General features: G+C 35.9%; 1 protein-coding gene across 4 annotated transcripts in view; it reads right to left on the bottom strand.

Annotated features, from left to right (window-relative positions):
* Positions 1–26,596, bottom strand: part of GPHN (gephyrin) — a 271,354-nt gene that overhangs the window by 145,482 nt on the left and 99,276 nt on the right. For all 4 annotated transcript variants that reach the window (XM_041459853.1, XM_041459854.1, XM_041459855.1 and 1 more), the window contains exon 3: positions 13,063–13,120. In XM_041459853.1, coding sequence (XP_041315787.1) covers positions 13,063–13,120 — 58 coding nt within the window. The remainder of the gene's footprint in view (positions 1–13,062; positions 13,121–26,596) is intronic.

Here is a 26,596-nt window from a genome sequence, read left to right as displayed (position 1 = left end):
GTTAATTCCATGTTTCATACATATTCAAAATACATAATGATAAGGACAGTAAGAATATTGCCTTTGGTTTTCTTTCCCTACTATTTAGCCATTCTCAGAAGGCCATATAATTGCTCAAACATATCCAATAATCTTTTCATTGGTAGAGATCCAGCAGAGTGAATTAAAAAAGCTTTTTAACAAAAAGCTACTCTGAAATTAGCTATTTATTCTACCAGTGAGGAAAAGCCTTTTTTTATTTTCAGTTTGTACATTATGAAATTGCCATGGTGTTAGATGAACTGCAACATCATCAGCTGTTTCTCCTGTTGCAAAACTAGGGCTCTGTTAAAATACTGTTTCTCCAAACATAGGATTGATTTTTAAAAAGTTTAAGATACTGAAATTGTGCAACAAAACAATAAAATTCAAAATATTCTGAACATGCACACACATTAAAATCTATATAAAATTTTATATGTTCCATATAAAACATTTAAATATAATAACACATTGAAAAATGTCTGGGTATCCAAATACATGAAGTGTAACTCAGTTGTTTTAATTAAAGCAAAATGGCAAATGTAGGGAACTGTGTCATTATGAAGAAAGCTTCATGCCTGTATATCACCTGTTGGCTAAATGGTCAAAATGCTTGTACTAAGCACTTTTAATAATCAGGTCTGCAGAAAATATTTAATCCCCAGAAAACTCAGAATTTTTCATTATCTATGAGATTCGATTTCTTAGTTCTTTTGCTGGGTGTCTCAGAAGTCAACACTGCAGTGGGTATAATGTTTCAAAAGCTTTAATTACACTGAGAGCATACTGCTTCACAAATGTTCTTTGTTTTCATTTTCAAAGCATAACAATCCCTTTAGATTTCTCACCAACATATGCATTCACAGTTTGTAACACTACTTTCAGAGGCATTTGGAACTTTTGTATGTAAAGCAGTTCTTTATAGCTCTCTGATTTTAAACTTGGTCATCTTTCCTTCAAAACAGCCTGACCATAATTGTGTGCTGTCATTTAGAGCCTCAAGACACTCTGTAAAACTCAAGTGTTAGCTCCAGTGTCCCAAATGACAGCCAGCTTTATTTTTACACATTGCCTGTTTTATGTAGCATCATTCCTTAGAAATACTTATTAAAATACAGAAGACACTCCAAATAAATAAAGAAGGGCTATTTTCCTCCTTTGTTAAACAAAGAGAAGAATTTTAAAACATCTTGATGTTAAGCTCTTATCTTCCTAAGGTATCCTTCATTTTCCATTCATTTTCCAGAATGATACATCCTGGGTAATGATCACTCATGTTAAATTACATTCAACTACCAAGAGCACAGAAGAACCCTTTAAAATGACAGAACTGAGCAGTACAAATTTTCATAGGGGATCAGAATATTTGTTAAAAGAGAGGCTTATGTCATCATGCTACTGAAGCTACCCAGAGAAAATGTTAACATATTTGTATTTTAAAATCAAGGGTATTTTGATAGAGCACAACAGTAACAAAGCAGGTGATAAATAATTAGAGAAAATAGAAATGACATTCTATGCAGAAATGATGAAAGAAGTATATGTATTATCTTTTCATTCTTAGGATCCCACCTAATCTTGTCATAATGATGAGGCAGCTGAAATTGAATGCAATAATTTCTGCCAGAACAATTCTAGAAATTTTTGTGCCTTTTAAATAAGAACGTATTTTAAAAAGTGAAACTCTTCAACCACTCCACCTTTAACTGAACTTCGAGGATTCAATGGCATTCCCTCCCTTATACCTTTTCTTTAGGAAAACTGTCAGTCACAGAACTTCCAAAATCCTACTATAATTGAAAAGTACAGAATCAGTATTACAGTAAATAATAACAAAATTCTTCCTATTTTATCATGGAGGAATCCAGAAAATTAGCATATCAAAAGCATAGGGGAAATGAAAAGGAAAACATCAAGCTTTAATCTTACATGAGTCCTTAATTTGAAAAGAATTGTTTTCTTTGCCTAAATAGGTGCATGCTAAGACACACTTCAGTAGTGTGCTCAAAGATAATCCAGAAGACCAAATATTGTGACTTCAGACACAACAAATTACATCATTTATCTTGCCATATCAAAACATTCTGTTTGGTAAAGCACATAATCTTGCACCCAAATATATAATACTACCGTTGTCCAGTCAAATACTTATTCAGTTATTTCTACACACACCATGGCAAAACTAATTGGCTTTTGTTAGAACCACAGCTCTCTGAGATAATTTGTCCATGTCAATCCCACTTCCTTAAGGATCTGATGCCTCCATCCAAGATGCACCCTGCTTTTGTGTCTGTCCTATTCTTATATGGTGGCATTGCTTATTAGTTCCCCTAGGTAAAAATCATGAAAATAAATAGTTCCACAAACTATTGACCATAAAAACTAAACAGCAGATAAACTGTAGTGGTTATGAATATTAATGGACACAATAAGGCTTTTTATCTTGGAAAAAAAGCCCAAAAAAAACCAGAGGAAATTCTTGGGAAAGCTTGATTATCATGATACAGAAGCAAACTTCAGGGGAAGAATTTCTTTCAGCCTGATAACATCTGCTGGACTTCCTTCCTTAAAACTGCTGCAATACAATGTTTTTAATATGGAATAGACCACTGTCTGAGGGAGCCGGGGTTTTTTAGCCTGGACAAGAGGAGTCTCAGGTGGAATCTCGCTGGTCTCTACAGCTGCCTGAAAGGGGATTGTAGCAAGCTTGGGACAAGTCTTTTCTCTCAGGTAACAAGTGACAGGACAAGAGAAAAAGGCATCAGGTTGTACCAGGGAAGGTTTAGATTGGTTATAAAGCATTGGAGCAGACTGCCCAGAGAAGCAGTGGAATCACTCTCTGGAGGTATTTAAAAGACATATACATGGGGCACCTGGGGACATGGTTTAGCAGAGGACTTGGCAGTGCTGGGGTTGATATTTGAACTGGATGATCTTTGAGGTCTCTTCCAACCAAATAGTTCTATGATCCACTGTAGTGCATGGAGAAAAATATTAGAATATACATTATTGGAGGTTAAATATTCAAAAATTCTTTACTGATGAGGTAGATGATCAAACCATTTGGAGACTACTGGTCTAGAAAATAGTTCGGTTTTTTCTTTGAATAGTCTGCCAGAAGGGCTGGGCACTCTCTGAGTACTTAGCTCAGACAATAGAGTTTCACTAGTAACAAGGGTCCCGTATTATGAATTTCACATTTGCAACCTGACATGCTGTGTTATGGCAATACATGTGTTGGCTGAAAGCTTGGGACACATCTACCACAGCCTGTTAGTACAAAACAGCACTTTTAATACCTCTCTGCTTAACAGACTTTGGCTCAGATTGCAGAGTAGCCTTTGATCATATGAACTGGAATGCTTTCAGATAAAACTCATTTGGAAGATGGACTTCAGCAGCATGTGTAATCCACTCCAGCTGTTAACAGGCACACAAAATAATACTAGAAGTAGTTTGAAATAAAACATATCAAAGAACATATGACGTATGCTGGATCTCCAGCACCACATGCTTTACTTTACAGATAGATTCATTTTATTGGTTTGCGTGACTTGGTGACACAGATATGACTCAAGATAGATGTTCAGCTCTTGGCACCAAGGACAGGGTGGCTAGGGCTAAGGCAGGCATTTTAAAATTTGTCTCTACACACTTGGCTATGATTTTATTTTGCTGGAAGACATCCATTTCTTGAAGCCTTTAGGACATCAGTTAAGCCAACATTCCAGCTCTGCGCACTATCGGAGATGAGAAGAGCCACTTACCCAACATACTCAATAAAACAGAATCCCCTTCTAATTTTTCATTTTACATGGGTGCTCAGACACAGCTCACCAGCACAAAATCTCATCTAGACCAATATTGTGCAACTGATAAAAGAAAGTATTTGGGCAAATAAAATGCCTCTAGCCACAGTTCAACATGTCAATACTTTTATACCATTCCCTTATGATATCTCCTTGAAAGAAGTTTTTGTTTGGTTTTCTGTTTAAAACATTCCATGTTTCATATTCTGTATTAGACAGCAGACCTTAGCTATGACAGGGTCACTAATAGGAATAGGGCATCACGAAAAACCCAATTAATTATCAGAGAAGTTGAATGAGGTGCAATCACACAGTGAAGTACTAAGCATCACTCTATTCATACAGTTCATAAACTTGCATGTCACAGGGAGGCTTGTTTTTGCCATTTTCCTATTGTGGTTTCCAATCACGTCTTAAAACACAACCTTAACAATCATCTGAAAACATACAATGAAAGCAAAATAAACTATTCTAGCAGAATTATTTTCAGTCTAGCAGTTGCAAATCTTTTTCAGGAAAACATGGTGTATTAAACTGGTTTCTGCTGTGTGTGTTCTTTCTTTTTTTTTTCCTTACAATCAGTGCATTATCAAGCAATAGAAAACAATCAAAACTTTGGCACCTGCTTTCAGGCAGTCTTAAAATTTGCATAAATTAAGAATGAGAGCTAATTTTAAAAGTGCAGTATAAATAAGGAAGAATGTTGCTGAAATGCAACCAAATGTGCCACTTGTGAACATTTCTGTCCCAGTCTCTTTACCTGTTCCTCACATGAAAGTGCTTCTATAAATTTGATTATTTTTATAATCTGACTCTAAATATTTCTCAGCGCTACTGTGCCATTTTTGTGATTAAGGGAACAGCCCTTCACATGCCATTGTACATGGTGTGGCACCATGTAAAAATTCAGTGAGAGAAAAAATTCAGTGTTCTGGTCTTGGTTCCCTTCTCCTCAGTCCACCCCCATGGTTCCTATGCCTCTCCCTCTTCAGTTGCTGTTGAACACTGAGCTAACAGTAACCACCTCAGCACACTGCTCAGCCCTCATTCTTGGATCATAGTAGTCTAATTAGAGACTTCTATTTTATATGCAAATTGGAATTGGGGATTGTTTCACATCTCCTATACGCACCATTTAACATTAATCTCTGCTGAATTTTATCAGACGGTTTGTCACACAACTACTCAGTTTTTAATGTCCTTATTTGCAGTAATATTTCTTTTCTCTTCAAATAATAATTTTCATAATTGACGAAGATATAGCATGTAAATAGCTGTACAACTGAGAGTTCTCTAAAAATAACACAAACACCAAACCAAAAAACTGTAAACAGTCCTGATCTCTTTTTCCCTATATACAAAGACCCAGCATATAGAACCTGAAGGTTTGGGGTTGTTTTTAAAAAAAAGGCAAACCAAAACAATCCTGATAGCCTTTTCTCTTATATATACAGGTCCAGCATTCATCTCTTGTGGCAATCATAAAAAGAATATATTTGAGAAATAAATTCACCACAAGAAATGAACATAATATTGATCTCCCTCAAACTCAGTCAAGCCCTTAATTACTTATGACATTATCAGTTTTGATAGGATAACATTAAATTTCTTTCACAGACCTCAAACAAGAATCATCAGAATGCGTTCTTACAGGGTAAATAAAACCAACCAAAACTTAATGTAACAGGTCACGTGGAAAATTATTAGGGCTTTTATATAAACTTGATTTACTTAAACATTTGCCAAAAGCTATTTGCTGCTTAATGAAGCTGAGCATGTTTTCTCCTCTCATTCATGTTAAGTGACATCCCATTTAAGAAATTACTTTTCCAGTGAGAACAGAAGGCACTGAAAACATTGCTCAGTATAAGGAGTCAGATGAAAAGAACAAGAGACTGTGTTAGAGCTGGTGAGAAGATGCCCTAGGAGCCAACTAGGTTTCAGGTGATGGCTGATGGTACAAAGATGCATTTAGCAAAAATGGAAAATGAAAGAAAGCCAGGAGGAATTTAGACAAAATTGGTTACTACAGCTACAGAGAGAGGCAGAGATATCTTTTATGCTGGAAAACAAGAGACTTCAAATCCTGTTTCTAACATAATTAATTAACAAAGACTGAATAGACAAACAGGTCTGTGGTAATGAAAAATCTGATACACATTAATGTCCCCTCTTCAGGACAACAGCTTAAATGTTGGGCAACCAGAAATGCTTAAAGGATGAACAATAGGTTTGTCTTGTAAATTAACTTTCAGCTATTTTTGTTCTCTCTTTGCAGGAGAACTACAGAACTATTTTGTTCACTTTAGAAAGTAAATAATATTTCTAAAATGATTTTGTCTTGTTAGCATTGCATTTGAACTTCAGTGGATGCATGGTCTTCCTGCCCTTCTCTTCCCCATGTGGCAATATTCCATGATCTGCAAATCACAGGCTAAACTTTTCTATGTTCATAAGACTAAATCACAGAATGCAATACAAAATGCATTCACTGAAATTCTGCTCACATTAGGGGACAGGAATTTATAACAATCCTTCAGCATTTTCTATATTCAAGACAGCCTGGAAGAGCAAGGTAACTTGGTGAGGTGGTCTCATTTGTCATTTCTAGAGACATGAAGCCTCTGAAGCCACAAAGCCTATGCAACATAAGTGAGTATACTCTTTCATCCAGAGTGTCTGGGCATTTGATGCCCTTGCCAGGAAAGCAGAGGAATGTTTCTGACACATTCAGCAGTCCTAGATCAGAGTTTGATAGACACTTCAGCCACCTCTCATTTTACATTCTTTTTGTAAAAGGTAACCACCTTTTTTTGATTGAGCATCTGTGATTGCAGTGAGTATCCATCATCCATGGAAGATGAGAGAAACAGATGAAAAGCCCCTTCAGTGAGTACTCCCTAAGGAGTTTCTATACAGAAACTTGAGATAACAAAAGTTATAGCATGGAGAACAGTCACGTCCTCCAAGCAAAAGCAGTCTCAAACCTATCAGAGCAGAAACAATCCAAAAGTCAAAACTGATATTCACAACTACTAATGGCTTCACAGGTGGGGAAAAAATCCCACAACAGAAAAGGCATTCTTATGAAACACTCATATTTCACTAGTGTGAGACTGTGCCTGGACTTGCACAGCCATGCTTGGCACCAAAAGCCTAGAGGAGAACCCAATGTAATACAGACTGCACTTTCCAGAAAAAGGGGAAAAATCAGTTTTAGAAGAAATAAAACATAGATCAACAAAGGACTCATGAGAAGAAAAAATGACATAATACAACAGATAAGGAAATCACAGTCTAGGAGCAATATAACATAATTCAATACAATATAAATAATCAACTGTGGACTAGAACTACAAGAGTGAAGCACAAATGCATGGCCACTATTAATACTGCAGGGGTTGCAAATCTTTAACTTGTAGCACAAATGCGTACATGTGGACAAAAAATTAAAGGAAAGTAAGTTTTTTTTTTTAATGTAAAGTTTTGGACAATTTTGTCACATAATCCCACACACAAAACTTTAGCTCTCTCTCGCATGGAAACAACATCTGTAACAACAGATTAATTATTAAGGATTAATACAGCAAGTAAAAACTCAGTTTTTTGTCATCTAAACAATGACACATGTAGCTTGAAAAAGAACACTAGTCAGTGATGTGCTCTGCTAATTCGGGATTTGGAAATCAACTCAGGAAGAAATTTGTGTGTACATCAGGTGGACTTTGATTACAGGGAAATATGATGGGAGATAAAGTTGTTTTAGCTTAACACATCCCACTTCTCAATTGTCGTCATTGGATTCATGTCCATAAGAAAGTCTCCTTCATGAAAATCCGAGAAGCAAGTAGCAAAACCAAATCTGCAAGTTTATCGGAAATTTCATACATTAAGTTGACATCTCTGTCATTTTTTTTGTTACTGCTTAGGACATTTGCAAAAGGTTTTAGAAACTTTCTTTACCTGGAGGCAGGAGTATAATTAGACTGTCTACTGGATGGTCAGACTCTGAGTGCATGTTAAGAGAGGTAAAAGACAAGCCCTCAGTGTTGACTAAATCAACACACATAACTAGCAATCTAATGGAATGACATGTGACATGACCATCACATATACCCTTTAAATCTTTTTGAACTTGTATCTGTAAGCTTTAGAGTCTATGGAGATGCTACTTGCTAATACTAGACATTCAATGGATAATACCCTTTTATGTCATGCTTAATAAGAGCTCTTGTGCTGTGAGTTAGTAATTATAATTTGAGATGCAGAAGAAGGAAAACATGGGCAGAAAAACTGAGAACCAGAATTGTCATTCCTGCAAGGTAAATAGCAAATTTTCTTGTGCTTTAGGATTAGTGGGAGTACATACTTCAAACAGCTTGAGCCTCTTCAAAAAACTTATTCTGAGTGGGCAAACCTTTTGCTTTGTGCTGGATCCAAACAGATAAAGGAGCAATAATCTCAAGTATTATCATCAAATTTTGATGCCTCCCATCATAAACTCTGGAGAAACTTTTTGTGAAACACTTGGCCAGTGCTGATACACTTGGCACAGTGATGAAGCAAACCAGATCCAGGACTTAACCTCCTATGCAAAACTGGGATAACAGCACACATCCTTGCTCATGTAAAGCAAGGCTAATTCTGCAGAAGATGCAAAAGATATTTAAATACTGCCCCACTCTCCAGTAAGCAGACACAAAACCCCTTTTGTGACATCTAAATATTTTCAGGCATAACCCTGTTCTTGTGGACTATCCACCACAGTAGTTACAACTACCTTTCTCTTGTGCTTTTTTTTTAAATGGGACTACAAACTGGCAGTTGCTGACAAATTGCTACTTATTTTTGCCACATGTCAATAATTATGAAAATGCTTTGATCATGATCAAGGCCAGCATTTCTTGGCTGCACACAAAGTTTGCATGAGTTTCATCAGCTACTCTTATCAGCAAAAAAAACAGATTCTGGGATACAACATGATGTAGGTATATGACACCACAAAGCTGGCAAATCAAATGATTTCTGAGAAAGTCTTGGAATAGACTGATTTTAATTGTAACCATATCAAAGCTGCCTATTTTTGATAGCAGGGAGTACAGCTTTGTTCTGCAAAACATCTCACTGACACTGAAATCAACTTCCTTTGTTTCTAAGATGTTCCTAAAATGACTGACTGTGTGGAAAAGTTAAATCTTTTGAATTCCTAAGTCATATAGGGCAACTGACCTCTCAAGAAGACGCAGCACTCACCATGTCCTTTCTGGCTACTTCACTCTCCCTCATGGCTTTTATGTTTTTTTACTCTTGGATTATCATCACTGGAATTTATGTTCTCAAAGACTGAAGACAATCTGAGAAGAATGTGTTTCAGCTGTGCATAAAAATTTTCATTATTAAACTATTAAGTTAACACATACTCCTAAAGAAAAAAAGAGAGCTATCCTACCATTATTCAAGGAAAAATGTCTGTAGTCCTAAATGCAATATTTACTACTTTATGCATATATGTTTTCATTAAAATAGTATCTACAGAAGAATTATGAGCATTCCTTGAGGAGCATAAAGTGTGTCTCTGTGTGAAAGGGTAATTAATGGAATTAAAAACCCTCTCCCATCTTGCTCCAGAACTGCTTTACATCTAAATTTACAATTTATAACCAGCACTAACAAAATATTTCTAACAAGATCTCTTAAAACTAAATACCACAGGAGGCAACCACTTAAAACTTTATTCTCTACACTGGATTATCTGTCTCATGCCACAAATATTATAGGAATGAAATGTTCTGGCAATATCTTTCTTGTGCATATTACTTTCATGAATTAAGGACCTGCTACAAAATCCATTTCTGGTCTTGAGATGAGATGCATGCATATGTCTGCATGAAAAATATATACGAAAGCACATAAAAAAATCAACACAAAACAATTAAATTTCTTTCTGCTCTTGACTTGCAAATCCTAGCAAACTAAGTATTTTTTTATTAGGAATCTGTTAAGGAGTGTTTTTTTTAATTCACTGAGTCTTCTTCTATAATCACCCTTCACCACATCATATATTCCTTTGTAATGGTAGAATGTGGAAATAAAAAAGCCCATGTCTCATGGTACTATAGATCATAAGATGATACTTAATCAGTAATTATGTTGACATAAATCTATAGGCACGTCATGCAAACTTTCCCTAATCTGTAATAGCCATAAATAAATTGCTCTTTACTCTTGAGACAGTCTTTATGTTGCTCATCAAAACTGGTGGTGCCTGATAGGCTTGCCAGGCCCCATGTACACAAAATCATTTGATTTGGAAGACCTCTCCTTTAGGCACATACTATTACAGTGGGTGAGGAACAAAGCTGAAATCTGACAATGCTTTTTTGATAGTTTGAAAAGCTTCTTGCTTACAGGATGAATATTGTGATGAGAATAGAAGTCTAGAGGAAGTTGAAACAATGACACTTCTCAGGAATGTGCTGCAGTTTCTATATTTACTGTCTTCCTCAGTTCTGGAAGAATTTTAAAACCAGCAGGTACTGAAAATGAAGTGACATTGCTTTAACTGGTGTGGAGAAATGACAGGAATGCAGATGGTAGTATATCCATTTATGCATTCTCTGAAAACTTCTTTTATTGAAGTAGAAGATCATGTGATAGACGACATACCTACCTTCTAGAAGAGTTTTCGGGGGGGGGAAACCTGAGATGGTATCTAGGTAAGGCTACCTGTTGAGTGTTCTCACTTTGGGAACCTAAGTAGCTGTGACAAAAATCTAGGGAAGGTAGGTTTCAAGACACTTTGTTTCAGACTGATACAGATGCTGTGGAACTGCAGTGGTGATTGGTTCCACACAATCCTTCCTAACCTTGGTATGGTGCATGAGACTAGTTAGGGTACATGTTACCACTTCTGCCATAAGTACTCCTCATTCATATGCCTGCAACAGTGTTCTACCTAAGATGTAATTGCATGAATGAACAAAATCAATACACTGGTTTTCCTCATAAATTATTTTGATCTGCAAAAGAGGTTAACCTGCCACCTTTCCTAGAACACATGCAAATGCTAAAAGACTTGTTTATCTGTCAAAATAACTACTGCTCTCTGTCTGATGAAGTTTCTCCTTTCTCATTTAAGTAAGCAGTTTACTTTTTAAGGATTATCAGAAAACATAAAAATACAACTCACATAAATATAATTCAACAATCCATCAAGTTAAATCGGATTTTAAAAGTGAAGCTATTATTTTTGCATATTTCATCAAATTAACTTCCTCAATATTTCATGTTTAAATAGGGGAGAGATAGTTGTGAGGCAAAAGTGCATGGAAGAAGATTCTGTTCTCTCTAGAAGCAAAATTCCAGTAAGGTGATTTGCCTTCTATTTTCTTCTCTCTCCTTTTTCTACTCAAATCAGCTAGGAGAGCCTTTCAGATATTAAAACTACCCCCTACATTTACTGCAAGGATGCTCTGTCTCACTGTTTACCAGCTGCTATGCAGAATACATATGGACGAAATAATATTTTTTGATATCCAATATATATTTGTCTGTCTTGGCATCTTCCAGTAGTGCCTTGTTTAATATAAATGACATACATTGCAGCTTGAGAAATTCAACCATTTAAGGTGTGAGAAGTGGCCTGACTTCTGATACAACCTCCAAAACCCCACTACCTGAACAAGACAGGACAGGTACTAAAAACAAGTAAAGGGAAGGATTCTTCCCCAACACTTTAAATAGCTCTGACTTTGAACAATTAAATCCTTTTCCACACTTACATCCTGGCACAACTGAGACTAATGAGAAACCCATCCTTTGATGCTTCCTAGGATCTCAAGCACTTAAACACCAGCTAAATAAGAAAAACCTGAAAATTCAGAACAGTTCTCCTAAGCAGGTGAAGATTCCTGTGACTACTAATCTTGCAGTAAGTTCCTAAAAGTAAAATGATTTCTTATCTCCAAACATACAATTTTTCTTTGTTCACTGAACTCAGTTTAGTACAATGAAGCCAGAAATATCAGCTTTCTTCATCTTCAACATTAACAAAATATCTGTGGTAATGGTTTTCTTGTATTAAAGTAAAAAGATTGTGGTTTAGGGTTTTTGTAATTTTCCAAATAGTTTTGGAGCAGTTCTCTGAGCATCATGAAAATACCACTATTTAATTTTGAAAGCCTTCTTTCTTTTATGCTAAGAGAAAAATCTGAATAGTGGATCTATCCAGTAATAAATCATGTTCTCCTTGATAAAATTCAGGATAGAGGAGTCCATGAATCTTAGATGACAAAAATAAATTTTGATCATAATGGTGTGATAACTTTGATGCGGATACAGGCAGTCACTGTGCAGTGAGTCGCTTGCAGTAGGTTTGATACTAATTGAAGAGAATAAATTCTCGCCATTTGCAAACTGTGAAGTCATGTCTACATCAGACATTATACAGTCACTTCCCTTCACAAGATTTTACAACTATTCTTAATTCTCTTTGCACAGCTGAAAAAGAATATGTGAAAGAGTACAGCGGGTTAAGCAGTCACAATGAGCAAGCAATATGTCAGACTGACTTACTAACAACCAAGTGAGGAATCAGTTACACAAACTGTTCTATCAGATCCAGGCCAAAATCCCTCCCAGTACCCATATTTCATTCCACTGAAAAACAAAACCGACACAAATTGCTGAAGCACGTTTCAGGAGTGGACTTGGCTAAAGTGAGTTTTGTTACAATGCACATTACTTTGAAAGCAAACTTCAGTATTTATTGCTATCACTACTCAAAAACAGAGTTTATAACAATTTTTTGAGCTTGTAAAAATTTTTTGACTTCATGCTATCCCCTTAAGACAGACAATATTGAAGAATATGGATGTGCTTTAGATCTCAAAGCACAAAGCAGGACGCTATATATATTTTGTTATGAAACTATAACTCAGTGTTCATCATAGTCCTCCATCTGTCTTCAGGTAGCAAAGCAGAAATAGGTTGAATTACACAGGTTTCTTGCATCAAACAAATCCTGCTGAAATCAGCTTAAGCTGAAGGTAAACTGTATTTGTAAAAATAATTAAAATTCTATTCTAGATTCATAAATATGGATCTAATAATTTTACTTTCCTCTCTCTCCTATGATACACTTCAAAGCAAGGAATAACGTAGCTTTTTAATGTAACATTTCTGTAATTTTCCAAAGAAAGAAATTCAGTGTTGAAAAACAGTAATACTGTACCTTGATTTCTTCTATTTCGTCTGGCACTATCTTGTATGCAGATATAGTCCCACCCAACCTGAAATCAGGAGAAAAAAAAAAAGTTCTCAAAATCAGTAACAGAAAATACAGTAAGTTAGTCTTATAGTCTTATGACTTGTTCCAAAACACAATATTCCTTCTACCAGTTTAGAGGTAAAACCCAGCAAGCCCCAAATCAAAAGGAAAAAACCCCTTTCTTTATCCAACAAAAAAATCCATATGTGATTAACATAAATATTAGAAACAAGGTGTCCATCACCTTAACAATTAAGTCAGCCAAGCAAAATTACCATCATCTGGATGGTATTTTTTTATATTAATGGCAATTATCATATTCTATGATTTCTTGATTGTCTAAGGCACATGGATGAGTTCAAGTGTTTGAAGACTGATGCTACTTCACTATGCTGCTACACAGTCTGAAATGCATCCAAATACAATTCCAGAAATTGAATTTTTTTTAACTAAATGTGCATGTACAGACATGACAAATCACACAGACTCTATAGCCTCCACATTTGAAAAATTTCTGCAGTTAATGATTGGTAGTAAAAAGTGGTTGATGAGTAATAGCTGGCATTGACACAGAAAAAATAGAGGGTTTTGTCCTACATGAAACTCACTGAAATTACTTTTTGAAATCCTACAAAAATCCTGGTAAAGACCAGTTCACATACTGAAGATGTATGAATAGCACGTACTATAAATGGTGGTTAATATTACATTTGCCCAGAGACATGCAGACATGGTTTCTTTTATTTCATGAAGCAATCTCATCAATGGTGACAATTCAGACCTAAAAATATAAGTACACTAATGACCTCCTGCTGGCTCTACACAGCAATACTATCCATTTTCTGGATCCTAACAAAAATGGAAGTTACATAAGAAACTATTTTTTGTAAACCAGTAAACACCTATCAGATGTGCATTTGAATTATCTCCCTATTTTTTGTTTCTAATTCTCAGCATTTCTACACAGATGTATTTTCTTATATCTTGGAATTATTATAAATATTATTTAGTCAAGTGAAAAAAAGAAGAGGAGAATAACACAGAAAATACATTAAGATTTTCCATTAAGTCCTGCCTTTCCATACTTCTCTTGTAAATGAACTGTTTGAAGGTTTTACACAGAGGATGAAGTGTGCATAGGAAAAGTCTGAAGTCCATCACTGCTCCAGGTAACATCAGCTGTCATTTCCAACGTAGAGACAGGGCTACATCCAAATTCATCATGGCCAAAGAGTGAAGCAATTGCTCTCTCCCATTTCCTCTGCAAATTCCATTGCTGCCATTCATCAAGTGAGCTTAAATTTGGAGAGAACTGAAACTTTTTTTGCCAGTGCAAGTACAAACATGAACTTTTATTTTTTATTACTTTTGTTCAAGTGGTGTTTCTAGAGATAGCTACAAGAAATTGGCTTTAGCATCACAACAAAGGATTGCTTCATCAAACCATGACGAGCAGTGCCTCAGGTGGCGCATTGACATTGCACCTGACCAGTCCCAGGGCTACTGGAATGAGATCCATAAGAAAGAAACTTTTATGTGCTTGAGATCCATTCCTGACTGCACTTTGGAGTACCCCAAAAATCACTGACTTTCTACCTTGTAGCAGAAGGAGAATACAGAACCTCTAGTGCCAGCACTCCAGCAACATGGAATTCCATCTGGCACATTACTTTATTGGCCACCCTTGGCACAATTACTTAGAACTTTCTTGGAATATCAGAAAAAAATTCAAAATAATTGACTCAGTAAACTTCTCTGACTCACACCATTAATTAGCATCATTACACAAATAGTTCTACAAAGTTTTGTGTTAAGAGTTTAAGAAACTCTGAATCTGCCAAGTTGCAGCTCAAATGGTACCACTTTTAAAAAGTAAAATGCCAGCTACCACAATTCCACTTTTTTGAAAGAGAAAGACATATTAAAAATTATGTTACTGTTTAAATAAACGATATCTCACTGATAGCTTCAGCTTATATATCTCTTAGTCTATTTACAATCCTACACTGACATCTTTATCTTAAAAATCCAGTCTACAAACATAAACAATAACAAATTTGAAGCTGAAAGAGAATCAGAGAACATTAATATACAATTTTATCAATGTCTCAGATTTGAAATGAAGTTTTTAAGGAAGTCTATAGTTTCTTCATTTCAGAACATTAGATTTCAGTCAGTCTTATAACTTCTGAAAGAGATTCACCACAGCAGATTATAGTACCAGATTTAACTGGCAAAAGACATAAAAAAGACATTTCACTTTGTACATAAAGTTTGTCCATGAGTTTCACAGAAGTTGAAAGGCACCACACACACTAGGAGGATGCAGCTAACACAACCACATCACTCTTACAAATCTCCAACAGCCAGTTAAGTCTGAAGCGTAAGCAACTGGACAACATCGCACACACAGGAAAAAACAAAAACATTATGCTGATCGCTAAGAAAAACCAGCAAAATCAAGGTAAATCGAAAATCAATGCAATAATGGATATGTCCAGCTTGGGGAAAACTTTCTATTTCAAGTGTTTCTCTGAATTGCATTTAAGTGTAACCATCAATTGTGTCCTGTCTGGAAGCTTTTTAGTCATTGTGCAATTCCTTGATTTGATTACTGACATCTGAAAGGAGAGCAGACAATGATAAACAGGAGATTTCACCTATAGGATGATACAGAGACCATGATAGAGGGCTTGCAGGTGGCATATTTTTTCACTTTGTTGTGAAAAACCTCTCGCTGCAAGTTGTGGTTTTTTTTTTTTTTTAGAATATTCTATAGTACCATTCTTAATCACAATTAAGAATTAATTCTTAGTCACACAGTTTCAAGAAGTAACTGTGATCAGAAGAGCAAAGGAGCAGCTAGCCTGAGTAAGTATACCTTAACTACAATGGGCTTTGAATGTTAAAATATAATGCAGCAAAGAACACATTAAAATGGCCAGAATTCAGATCACTAGGGATGCAAATTTTGTGCGGAGTCACTCTTCACCTTTCACGTATTTTACTTTTTTAACAGATTTTATTACACTGCTCTCCATTTGAACAACTCAACATCCAGCATCCTCCAACAGAAATGGCATTTTCTCTCTGATAATACTCACCCAACCAAGAGCAAAGCTAAATACACAGCCAGCTACTTCCAGTAAACAGAAAAGATGGCCCTAAACTTCACCTGATGTGCAAAGCCTTTCTCTCCCAAACAGCAGTATTTTCACACTATAGCAAGGCACACTATTTAACAGTGAAATTGTTTTAGATACTAGTTACCTTTAATGTCTCACTTGTATTTGCGAGAGATAATCTCAAACACACCAGAATTTATATTCAAATTCTGATGGACAGTAATCTTATCAGCTCTGTATCATACCTTGAATGTAATACAGACAGCCCAATTCCCTAATCTCTTTGCAAAAGAGAAATGAAATTATTCCTAGATGTAGAAATTAGAGCTGACACAATAATAATGAAAAATCATATCTTACACTGGGCTAAACTGGTGAAGGTGTTTGAGGCAAGGATCAGAAAAGATAAGATAGAAATTCCATAAAAATAAGGAGGAAATAATAAATATAATTATTTTAGTGAAGATTTTAAAACTAATAGAAATGTAGTCTTTTTTATCTTTTCAGACTGGGCTTGTGAAAGTTCACAAAAAGGATTCGGGAGAACAACAAGGTTTCTATAGCAACCTAAGAAATTAGCAAAATACAGGAAACAAACTGAACTAAGGCCAACACAGTTGTATTGCAACAGATGGATGCTTTACTATTTCACAAATTAAAGCTGAGCATCAGAGAAGAGAGAAAACGACATCCAAGTAAAGGAAAGTTGAAAACCAAGAAGAACTGTGCTCAAATGGAGGCAAGAAACCCCAAACCACTCAAACAAAAAGTAAATTCATGACAAAACTAAAAGAGAAATAAATTTACATTGTTACATTAATAAATTTACTCTGTTACATTATTTTAACAAGCTGACCTGTTTGCTATTTGTGTAACTTCGCAAACAGCGCAAGTTGGACTTCTGGCTGATCTTCCCCTGTGCCCCTCATATATCCATGCTGGGACAGTCTCACTGGAGTATTACTGCAGAGTAATACGGGAGTATTATTCCATTTTGTGCAAGGCACTTGTTCACTTGGACTGAATCCATAGGGGTCAGCTTTTATAATTTGAATTCTGACCAAAGACATGAACACAATCTTTATATACAGTTCCATGTTAAGAGACTGCCATACAAAGCTGAGCTATTGATTCATCTGTTAACTTAATAAATGAGTCATACCGAATGCATTGAAGTAAATTTTCTAAAAATAGCTTGTAGCCAGCTTGGCTGCTGTCATCCGCTGAATTTCTCCAACACCACTTTAATTAACATTAATCTTTCTTCAGATAGATCACTGTCTAAACAATATCAAGTTGTCACTAAGCCTCCCAATGAAACTCTCCTTCATCTTTTAATGAAAGCAAAATTCAAAATCCTCCACTTGACATTTTTTTTCCAGATCCATATCACAAATATATTTGTTACCTGCCATCAGGATATTCTGTCTTCTGACTGATTTATAAACTAAGCAGATTATACAAGAGAGACTGTTCTTGGGAGCAGATCAAATGCTTGAGAGCCAGACTGGCTATTTCTAATTCTACAAGCATGCTCATTTTTTCGCAGGCTACTGGATGAATACATGCTATAATACTTCTCCTGCCAGAGCAAACTGACCAAGTCAGCATTCTTAGCCTACTTGTCTGGACTACCTTGATGTTGACCCCCATGAGATCAACAAATCAACTGGCCTTGGATCCTCACATCCTCACAAAGTATTCCAAGGACAGAGGTAGCAGGATTTGAAAGCATTTGAAAGCTTTTTTTCTCCACTACCTCCAAGATACATTAAAAACAGGGAGAGAGCTCCTTTAATTGATAACTAGTTTCTACTGACCTTTGAGAAATTGTTAAAGCACCCTGAGGGAGGTAGTAAGAAGGCTGCTATTCTGGGCTCCCTTCCTACACAACAGAACACTGGCAGCTACAGCAAGCTGGGCTGCAGCTCCTGTCGCTGGCTGCGCGCCAGCTACGAACCGTGCAAAACAGCTTCCAAAGAGCATCCTGGTGACAGCTTTACTTACTCAAAGGTATTAAATCATGCAAAAAGAGCCACCCCAGGTTTATTGTTTCTTTTTGGGGTATTATTATTATTCCTATTTTAATAGATCAAATTATTAGATCCTTGAAAACTTACTTCCCTCCTCCCGTGTTCTTAGGCTAACTTCAACATGTTGTACGGAAAAACATCACAGAAATCAAATTATTGCAGATATGCCCTCTGTCAGTTCATGTCTCTCATGAACAACAGCTCTGAGGTTAAGACATCAGTTTACAGGATTCTCCCTCTGCCTCACCATGTCCCAAAGTCCTTGCTCACAACAAAAGAACAACAACAACAAAAAAAAAAAAAAAAAAAAAAAAAAAAAAAAACAACAACAAAAAAAAAAAAAAAGAAGGGGGAAGGGATTAACCCAAAAGTTTTTATTCCCCATCATATCACTGTTTTAAGGGTAACAAATATCCCACATTTTCTTCTGCTTTCAGGCTTTTTTTTTTTTCCCAAGAAAAGCAACAAACCACATGAAAATACTATTTTTAGGGAGGAAAGCTATATTATTTTTCTCTTCCACCCTTCCAAGTCGGTTTGTTGCTTTGTTTTTTCTTTTTTTAAAATTTTACTATAGGAAAAGCAAAACTAAGTCAGAAGAGGGTAATTTTTCAGACACTTTCAGCAGAAAAATATTATCACCTCAACAATCTAATATTGGAAAAGAACAGAACAAGAATCTTTGCCCTCAACATATGTCAGAAACTAGAGATACGGTCATATGTAGGTCATTTGGCAATCACAGGACCAGGAACCACTCTTCCCTTCCAGCAGAATTAATCTGACTTGATTTAATTTAGGGGAGGAAAGTTGGAACTGTTATAAAGTATATGAATCTAAAATACACACCTCTGTGTAGCTATTCAGGCCCACCTGAGTTCAGAGCTTAGTGCAGTTTTCTAGGGGGTAACTTTGCTCTACCTCAGCACGTGGGGCACAGCCCTGTATGACAGCTTGGGGTAACACTGCTGGCAGCCTGAGACACATCTATAAATGGACTGCCTCCGGTTGAAAATGTTTATCAGTTTGCTTACTGCCTAATGAAGGCACACCAGGGCAGAGGGAAGGCACTGTCACCGAGAAGTTTTAGACTTGCAGCACTATCACTCAAAACACAAGTCCTATCATCAATACTTACATGCTCCATGGCAAGAATTTGAAGCATGCAAATAGGAAATATTTTAATACCTTTGAATGAAATGAAATTAAGTATAAACAATATGGATATTTATAACATCAGGGGTTTTTTTAAGGATTTTAGTATTTACTGAGTAAATAAATAGTTCATAATTTGTAATAGGCTAGTTCCACCAGATTATAGCAACTGAAATGGTCTGAGAATAATGTACTGAAGACTAATTCTGCACTTAGGATTTTCATTAGAGATTCAAAATTTTATTTGTAATTAAAACTGACTTATAAAGTCTTCCCAAATGCCAGCAGAATCTAAAACCACTCTTGCCATGTGGACAACAGCAAAAGAGCCTGCTCCCATGCAGAAGGCATGCGTGTTTATAGTGCAAAGGAATGATTGTACTATGCTCCATCTGATTGGTAATCTAAATATGGAAATCATACATTAAATCAAACAGACAGAAATGTCAGCTAGATTTAAGTAAAAATGTGTTCAGTGACATTGAAAGTTCCCACCGGGGCATCAGATGCTTGACCAGCCAGCTCATTAAACAACATGAGCAAGATTTGAAATATCCTGAGAGAAAAAATATGCAGAAGCAGACAAAAATCATTATCACAAAACCAGTAAAATTCTCACCATTATACAAAGAAATATATATTTAATATCCATGTTGGGATTTAGTCAGTAGACTGAGGACTCTAAACACTGTATAAAAAGAGATATTTATAGTAAATGCCAAGACAATATATGTTGATCTTACTTTGTCCTGTAGGAAATACCATTGTAGGGCAAAATATGTATTTGCATTTTTTTTCCAGCAAGTAGATACCTAAGAGATACAGAGAATTTGCACATATATTGCTGGCAACTGCCTGTCAGAAAATCCTCACCTACATCAAGTGAGAGGAAAAATTTTGAGTGCTGGAGAGTGACCTTTTGCCTATCTTGGAAGGCACTGCAAATTAAAGGATTTAGGCGATATGAGGATTGCAGTGATCCGCCTGGAAATGAAAGATTTCACTGGTAAATTACCATAGCAGCTTGTAGAAACCTATGCAGGAAGATAAAGCTATTTTTGCTGACACTCCTATCATTGCAGTTGAGCTCTGTTTGCTCCTACCCAAATGTAAAAGAGAGACCATTTGAATCAAACATTAAGAACATTCTTGCTATGAGAATAAGTTGACCCACAACTAGTAGAAACCATAAAGTTAATTTTTGTAGAAATCAACATTGTCTACCTCCCCTACGAATTTATCCAACAAGAAATTAATTTTAAAAATATGGCATTTCCCCATGAACCCCTCAGGCTTTTTCCATTTATATGCTGCTCACATTCTACTACAATGCTATAATTTTCTTTCCAGTAACTTTAGTGCATTTTGTCTCTTCTATTTTTAGACACTCAAGCATGTGAACATGCTTGTGAAGCATGGTTAGGCACACAAAGTCCATGTGCCAGTTTATGTCAAGGTTAAAAAAATTAAGTATTTATTTTAAAGAGAAGAAGTATGAAATAGGTAAAACCAGGAAATGGGACCAGCAACAGAGGAACACTTGATGTTGGAGAACAGGTTGGAATAAATTGCAGACCACAGGCTGAAAAGTGCAGTCACGGTATTTCCTATGATTAGGCAAAAAGACATCCAGAAAATACCTTCATTCCAAAAAAATCAATAAGAATTGAAGAGGAGAGCAGGACGATTCAAACTTGGAAATAATAAAATATGGAGAATATGTCGGAATGGTCAGATCTTTCCAGAGTCTAGACTGAATTTTGTCTTTACAATTTAAATCACAGGGCATATGGACAACCACCAGAACTTTTAAATAGCTTGCTCAAAAAAAAACCAACTTAATCCTACAATACTGAAATTACAAGAATGAGAGAGGAGTCTCAGAGACAAGCAGCATGAAGAAAGGCTAATAAACTTGTACACACAATACCTCCCCTTCTGGAAGCTCTAACACCTTACTTTGCTCCACCACATTTCAGAGATGTTAAGTATGAGTGTGATCCAGCATACAACTAGTGTCAGTCTTGTTATATCTGTATTTCTCCAGACAGTTAAATTCAAAAGTAGAATTTGCTGGTTTTCTTTTTTCTTCATAGATTAGTGTGTTCACATATATATACATATATTGCCCTGTGTGGCCTAAATGAGTGAATTAAATTCTGTTCAAAATAGTAATCTGAGGGGAGTTTTCTTAGTGTATGCTCTGTGCTGGGAATGTGAAAGGGAAAAAGAAAAATCTCTTCAGCCACAGAATGGAGTCACAGGAATAAAACAACACCACATTTGATCTATCTGTCTACATACCTAGAAGGAACTTTCTATAGACAAATAGTATTACCGACAATGTTGCAAGTGAGATTTTATTGCATGTCTCACATAGTTATCTCCATTCCACATAACTTACAGTTACTTTTGACATCGTCATCATCCATATTTTACAGTTACTTATAAAATATTGGTATGGTTCAAACTCAAGATATCGAAAAGCACTTCTTTGTTATTCATATATTATTGGCTGCGGGTTTTTAGAACTAATTTTTGTTTTCTGTAGTTGTCACTCCCTTTTTCTCTGCATCTGATCATTTAAATATCAACAAAAAGTTTCCAGATAAATTTAAAAACCACTTGATGTATTGTCTCTGTTATTCATGTCACAACACATTACAACCTGACTCTTTCATTATTCAGAAACATGGGAGGCTGGGGACATGTGGATCTTGGACAACTTAGGGAGGCTTTGATTAAATGCATTCATGCATTCTGTTCCATTCAGGTCCCAAAAATAATTTCTACTTTTAAGTAGCTTGCACAAACATAATCCATTGGCAAAATGTAACTATTTACTCCTCCTTACTTGCAGTTTTAATTTACCTTGTAAGTCCCTAACAGCTATATTCTCCTTCCATCTATTCTGTACGATGTTCTCTTAAAAGCAAAAATAATAGAACAATCCCCTCTGGTTCCATCTTCCGAAGCCCTTCTCTCTTTTTATTGCTCCCCCTATAAATATAACTTTAAGAGGAGGCTGCAAGGTTACCGACTACACCACAGCACTTACTATCACATTCCTGTGGGTGACAGTGACTATAACAAGCCCCATAACTTCAACACGCCTCCAGCAATTCCCGAGCTGAAGAACACGGATAAGGCAGAGATTTCTCTCTTCCTCAGTTTCTGCCCCAACACAGGAGTGAAAACAGATAAGGTGAATCCTGGAGGTTACATTTCTGTAAAATAACTAACTTCCTTGAGCACTGGCATGTTTATTCCATGTCAGGGAGGCCTGGTAAATTTGTCTAGATAAATACAGTAAAAGTGACAGGTGGTGGGTATACTATCCAAAGCAGAGATTTAGTCTACAAGTCTTTGCCACTTATCAATGTATTTAACCCCACAGAGGTTTAAAAACAAAAAACTAAAGCAGTAGGGTTCTTTCATTTGCCAGAATGTCTGTGTTGGTCTCCCTTTTCTCACAAGCAATTTCATGTATCTGTAGAATAGTCTTGAAAAATGCTCGACTGCAATTCTACCAGAAAGCACAACACACAGCATAGACGTGTTCCTGGGCATCTGAAAGAGCCACTATGTAAAATGTGATCATAGAAACACATTGGAAAAGATGAAGCACCATGGATTTTGTTTAGACTATACACACATTATTTTAATTGAAAGGCTGAATTCCTGACTTGCAATGAACAAATGACTAAGGTGATCAATACTAACATTGCTAATACTCCCCACAGTACTTACTGAGACCTGGTGCAGAGAGGAAATGAAAGATGGTTAGGGCAAGTCTACCTGCAAACTGGGAGTGAGGACAGAAACAGTGCATGAATGACTCTCATGGATAACGATATAAAAAACAAATACATGAGGTTTGTAGAGAGATAGCTGGGCTTTATGAATAAACCAGTGTAAGAAAGTGCAATATTTCTTGCCCAAGCACAATTTACTATTTTACTCCAAACAAGAAATTATTATTACGAAACCTGCCTTTTCCTTCCAGAACTAGCAATAAACACCCTCACTCTTTAGACAGTAACAGTAATAACCAAGAAAGCTAGTTAGAAAAGCCCAGAAATAATCACAGTCTATACTGAAATGAGTTTAAGTGATACTCAAACTTAGGAACCAAGGTAAACTGCAGCATTGCATTAAAAAAGAACAGTTAAAGAAAGAACTGATAGAAAAAACACTACAGATAATGCCAGTACAATATATTTTAGACTGCAAGATCATATTATGCTGGCAATGCCATACTATAATTGCTTTACAAAGTTTTATTCTATTTTGGAATTGCCTTTGTGATCAAAGAGCTTAGAGGTAGGTGGGTGGTGCCATCAGGTCAAGCAATGAAAGAATCTCTTTCATTTAAAACCTAAAAGGTGGATTTAGAAAGCTGGTGGAACAAAAACCATTTACAAATTAAAACTCCAGATTTTGTATCTTATAAATATTTGCCCTCCCCTCCCTCCAGCAGAATATCATGGGTAGATTTTACTAGGTTATTTTAACATAAACTATATTGTCAGCTGTATTTTCATCCAAAACATGTCAGGACAAATAGTGATGCTATCCCTCCACAACAGCAGTCAACGCTTTAGCTCCTATTTCCTCCAGCCACATCACCTGACTTTAAATGCTCACTGATGCATAATGTTACCCTAGATAAGTGTCAAGATACATTTCATTGCTGCAGTGCCTCTATACCTTAAGCTGCTAAGAAGGCATGCTTCTCGAAATTCAGCAGCGTTCTTCAAAGCTGAGAAACATCATTACCCAGTGCACATTTAACTGGCTTCATAAATCAGACAGTAATTGTAATAAATGGCTTAAAAAAAAAATAGACTTTTCATGCTCTGAGGATGTTTTAGTATGAAAACCAGAATATCCTCTTTCATCTTACTTAAGGAAAAGTAAACACACAGTAGAAGCATTCCCTCTGATTCACCTTTGCAAGTCTTATATAATAATTTGTCCAAAATCCACTCGCACCGAATTCAAAACCATTTTCAATGAATAAATACAATGTGGGAGAAGCCTTTTACAAATCAAAGAAAGTCAAAGTTGAGTACCTAATACCTAAACATGCCCATTCCAAGGTTACCTTTCTGTCCCATCTATTGATTAGCTTATAGTTCAGCTGATCTTTATTCCACCGTGGCCAGACCTTTACAGTGAAGCACAGTGACTCCACTTGTGCCGCATATGCCATTACAACAAAAAAACTCCACAGGTAGATTTAAAAATTTCTCTTTGAGTTTACATTGATAAATTCATACAGTATTGTAGCGTTATTAGCATTTCTACTCTTGCCCCCGCTCAGTTTCATCCTCAGAACTTCAGTGATCCATACAGGAGCAAAACACAGAACAAAAGTCTTCTCAGCATTTCCTTCCCCCCAGTCTTTCCACCTTCTAAAATTAGCTGAGTAAGTAGCTATAATACAGAAATACTTCAGGGAGAGCTTTCATATTATTGGAGAATTCTCTTACACAGAGCAATTCAATCCATGACACAATTTTGCATTAAATTGCAGTAAAGAAAGTATAAGGCACTAGAAGTCTTGTGATTTTACAATAAATTAAAATAATAACCCTAACTCTGAACAATTGTTAGTGAGAGATACTTGAATGATGCATCATAATGCAAGCTTGCTACTTGTTTTTTAAAATGTTTACTACCTCTTCTGGCAGAATTCTGAGAGCTTTTATTAACAACTGAATTATTAAACGTAGGAGATGAAGGAAGGAAAAAAAAACCCAAAACAACCAAAACCTTGGATCTATTTGTTATTTTCAGGGAGCTATACCAGCATCCCACATGAGATCACAGCCAACTCTGTACCACAGTGAGAGTGGCACTGAGCCACAGCTAATAAACCATGCTGAGAGGAAGAGCATGTTGGCTTGTACTCAGCACTGTGCTACAGACATCTCTCTTACAAACAGCCAGCTCAGAGTACTCACTTGTCCTTATTTGACAAAAGCTACTAACAAGGGAGTAGGTAAATTACATTAATTACATAATTTAAATGTAAAATGTATAAAATATGTTGCATGTTATAACAGTGCAATTAGAAACAGTGTGTTATTCCATGAGAGTGATGCAAAGGAATAGTTCTTAGTAGCAAATATAACTCATTAATACCCATTTGAGATCTTTCAAATTAAAATTGGGAAAGAGCTACTTGACAAATTTTCAGTGACTTTTTCACTTAAATATGTAACACAATTAAAACTAAAACAGTTGTGCATCACAGAATCTTATCAAAGTTCCTCAGTGCAAGGTTTTATAAACACTTTGACATTAAATCAAATATTCAATTTTTTGGTTTGCCAGTTTCATTTCGTGTTCAACCTTTCACTCGTTTTTACTGGCCAAGAACAAAATATTTATTGCTTAGTTCATCTGCTTTCCTCTTCCTCGTGGACTTGCTTGTGTTTTCTCAGTATTTTTAGCTCCACTTGATCACAGGGCATATCAAATTAAACTTAAGTTATTCAGCAATTCTCCCTTAATTCATACCCACACCACCCCAACCCACTATTAGACTTTTTATTAATCACAGCTGTAAACAAACACTTGTCTTATTTCATGACATAGCTTTCCTTTTACAAATTAAGCAACAGTTGCATCAAAAAAAGTTTTATTTTCTACTGCCTGAAAACATGAACTGTGAAACAGACTATTTAGAAAGGATCTTGATTATTAGATTCTGGTGAGAATAACTCATTTTTAGCAATTTTACCAAGACCAGTCTCTTGCCTCTGCTCAGCACAAAATCCTTCAAATCTTAATTTTCCTTTTCTCAAGGCTGAGTAACATACAGTACATCACTCTCCTGCAGTATTTTAAAATTTTCTTCCTGTAACTAGCTACTGCAGAAGATGGCTTATTTTATCCTGTAAGATTGTTACAAGAGCACCCTCAAAAGAAGGAAAAGAAGCTGACCTGCTGCTGAACTGAACACAGCTTCAACACAGGCTAATGATCAATAACTTCAGTTAGCATTTTCTTCCATGGGTTTTTAAATGAAGCAGCAACAGAAACAGCTGTAAAATCTGAACAGTGGAGATGTATTTGAATGTTTTATTTAATCATTCACTCCTGTTCCAGAATAATAGAATGTCAAAACATTTTCTGATAAAGTCTCTCCTCAAGAGTAGCTTCTGCTGAGATAGA

The sequence above is a fragment of the Pyrgilauda ruficollis genome, unplaced genomic scaffold, assembly GCF_017590135.1.
Source record: "Pyrgilauda ruficollis isolate IOZ18807 unplaced genomic scaffold, ASM1759013v1 scaffold14, whole genome shotgun sequence".
Taxonomy (NCBI): Eukaryota; Metazoa; Chordata; class Aves; order Passeriformes; family Passeridae; genus Pyrgilauda; species Pyrgilauda ruficollis.
Note: the sequence above shows the minus strand (reverse complement) of the source record. Positions and strands in the feature narration are given on the sequence as shown.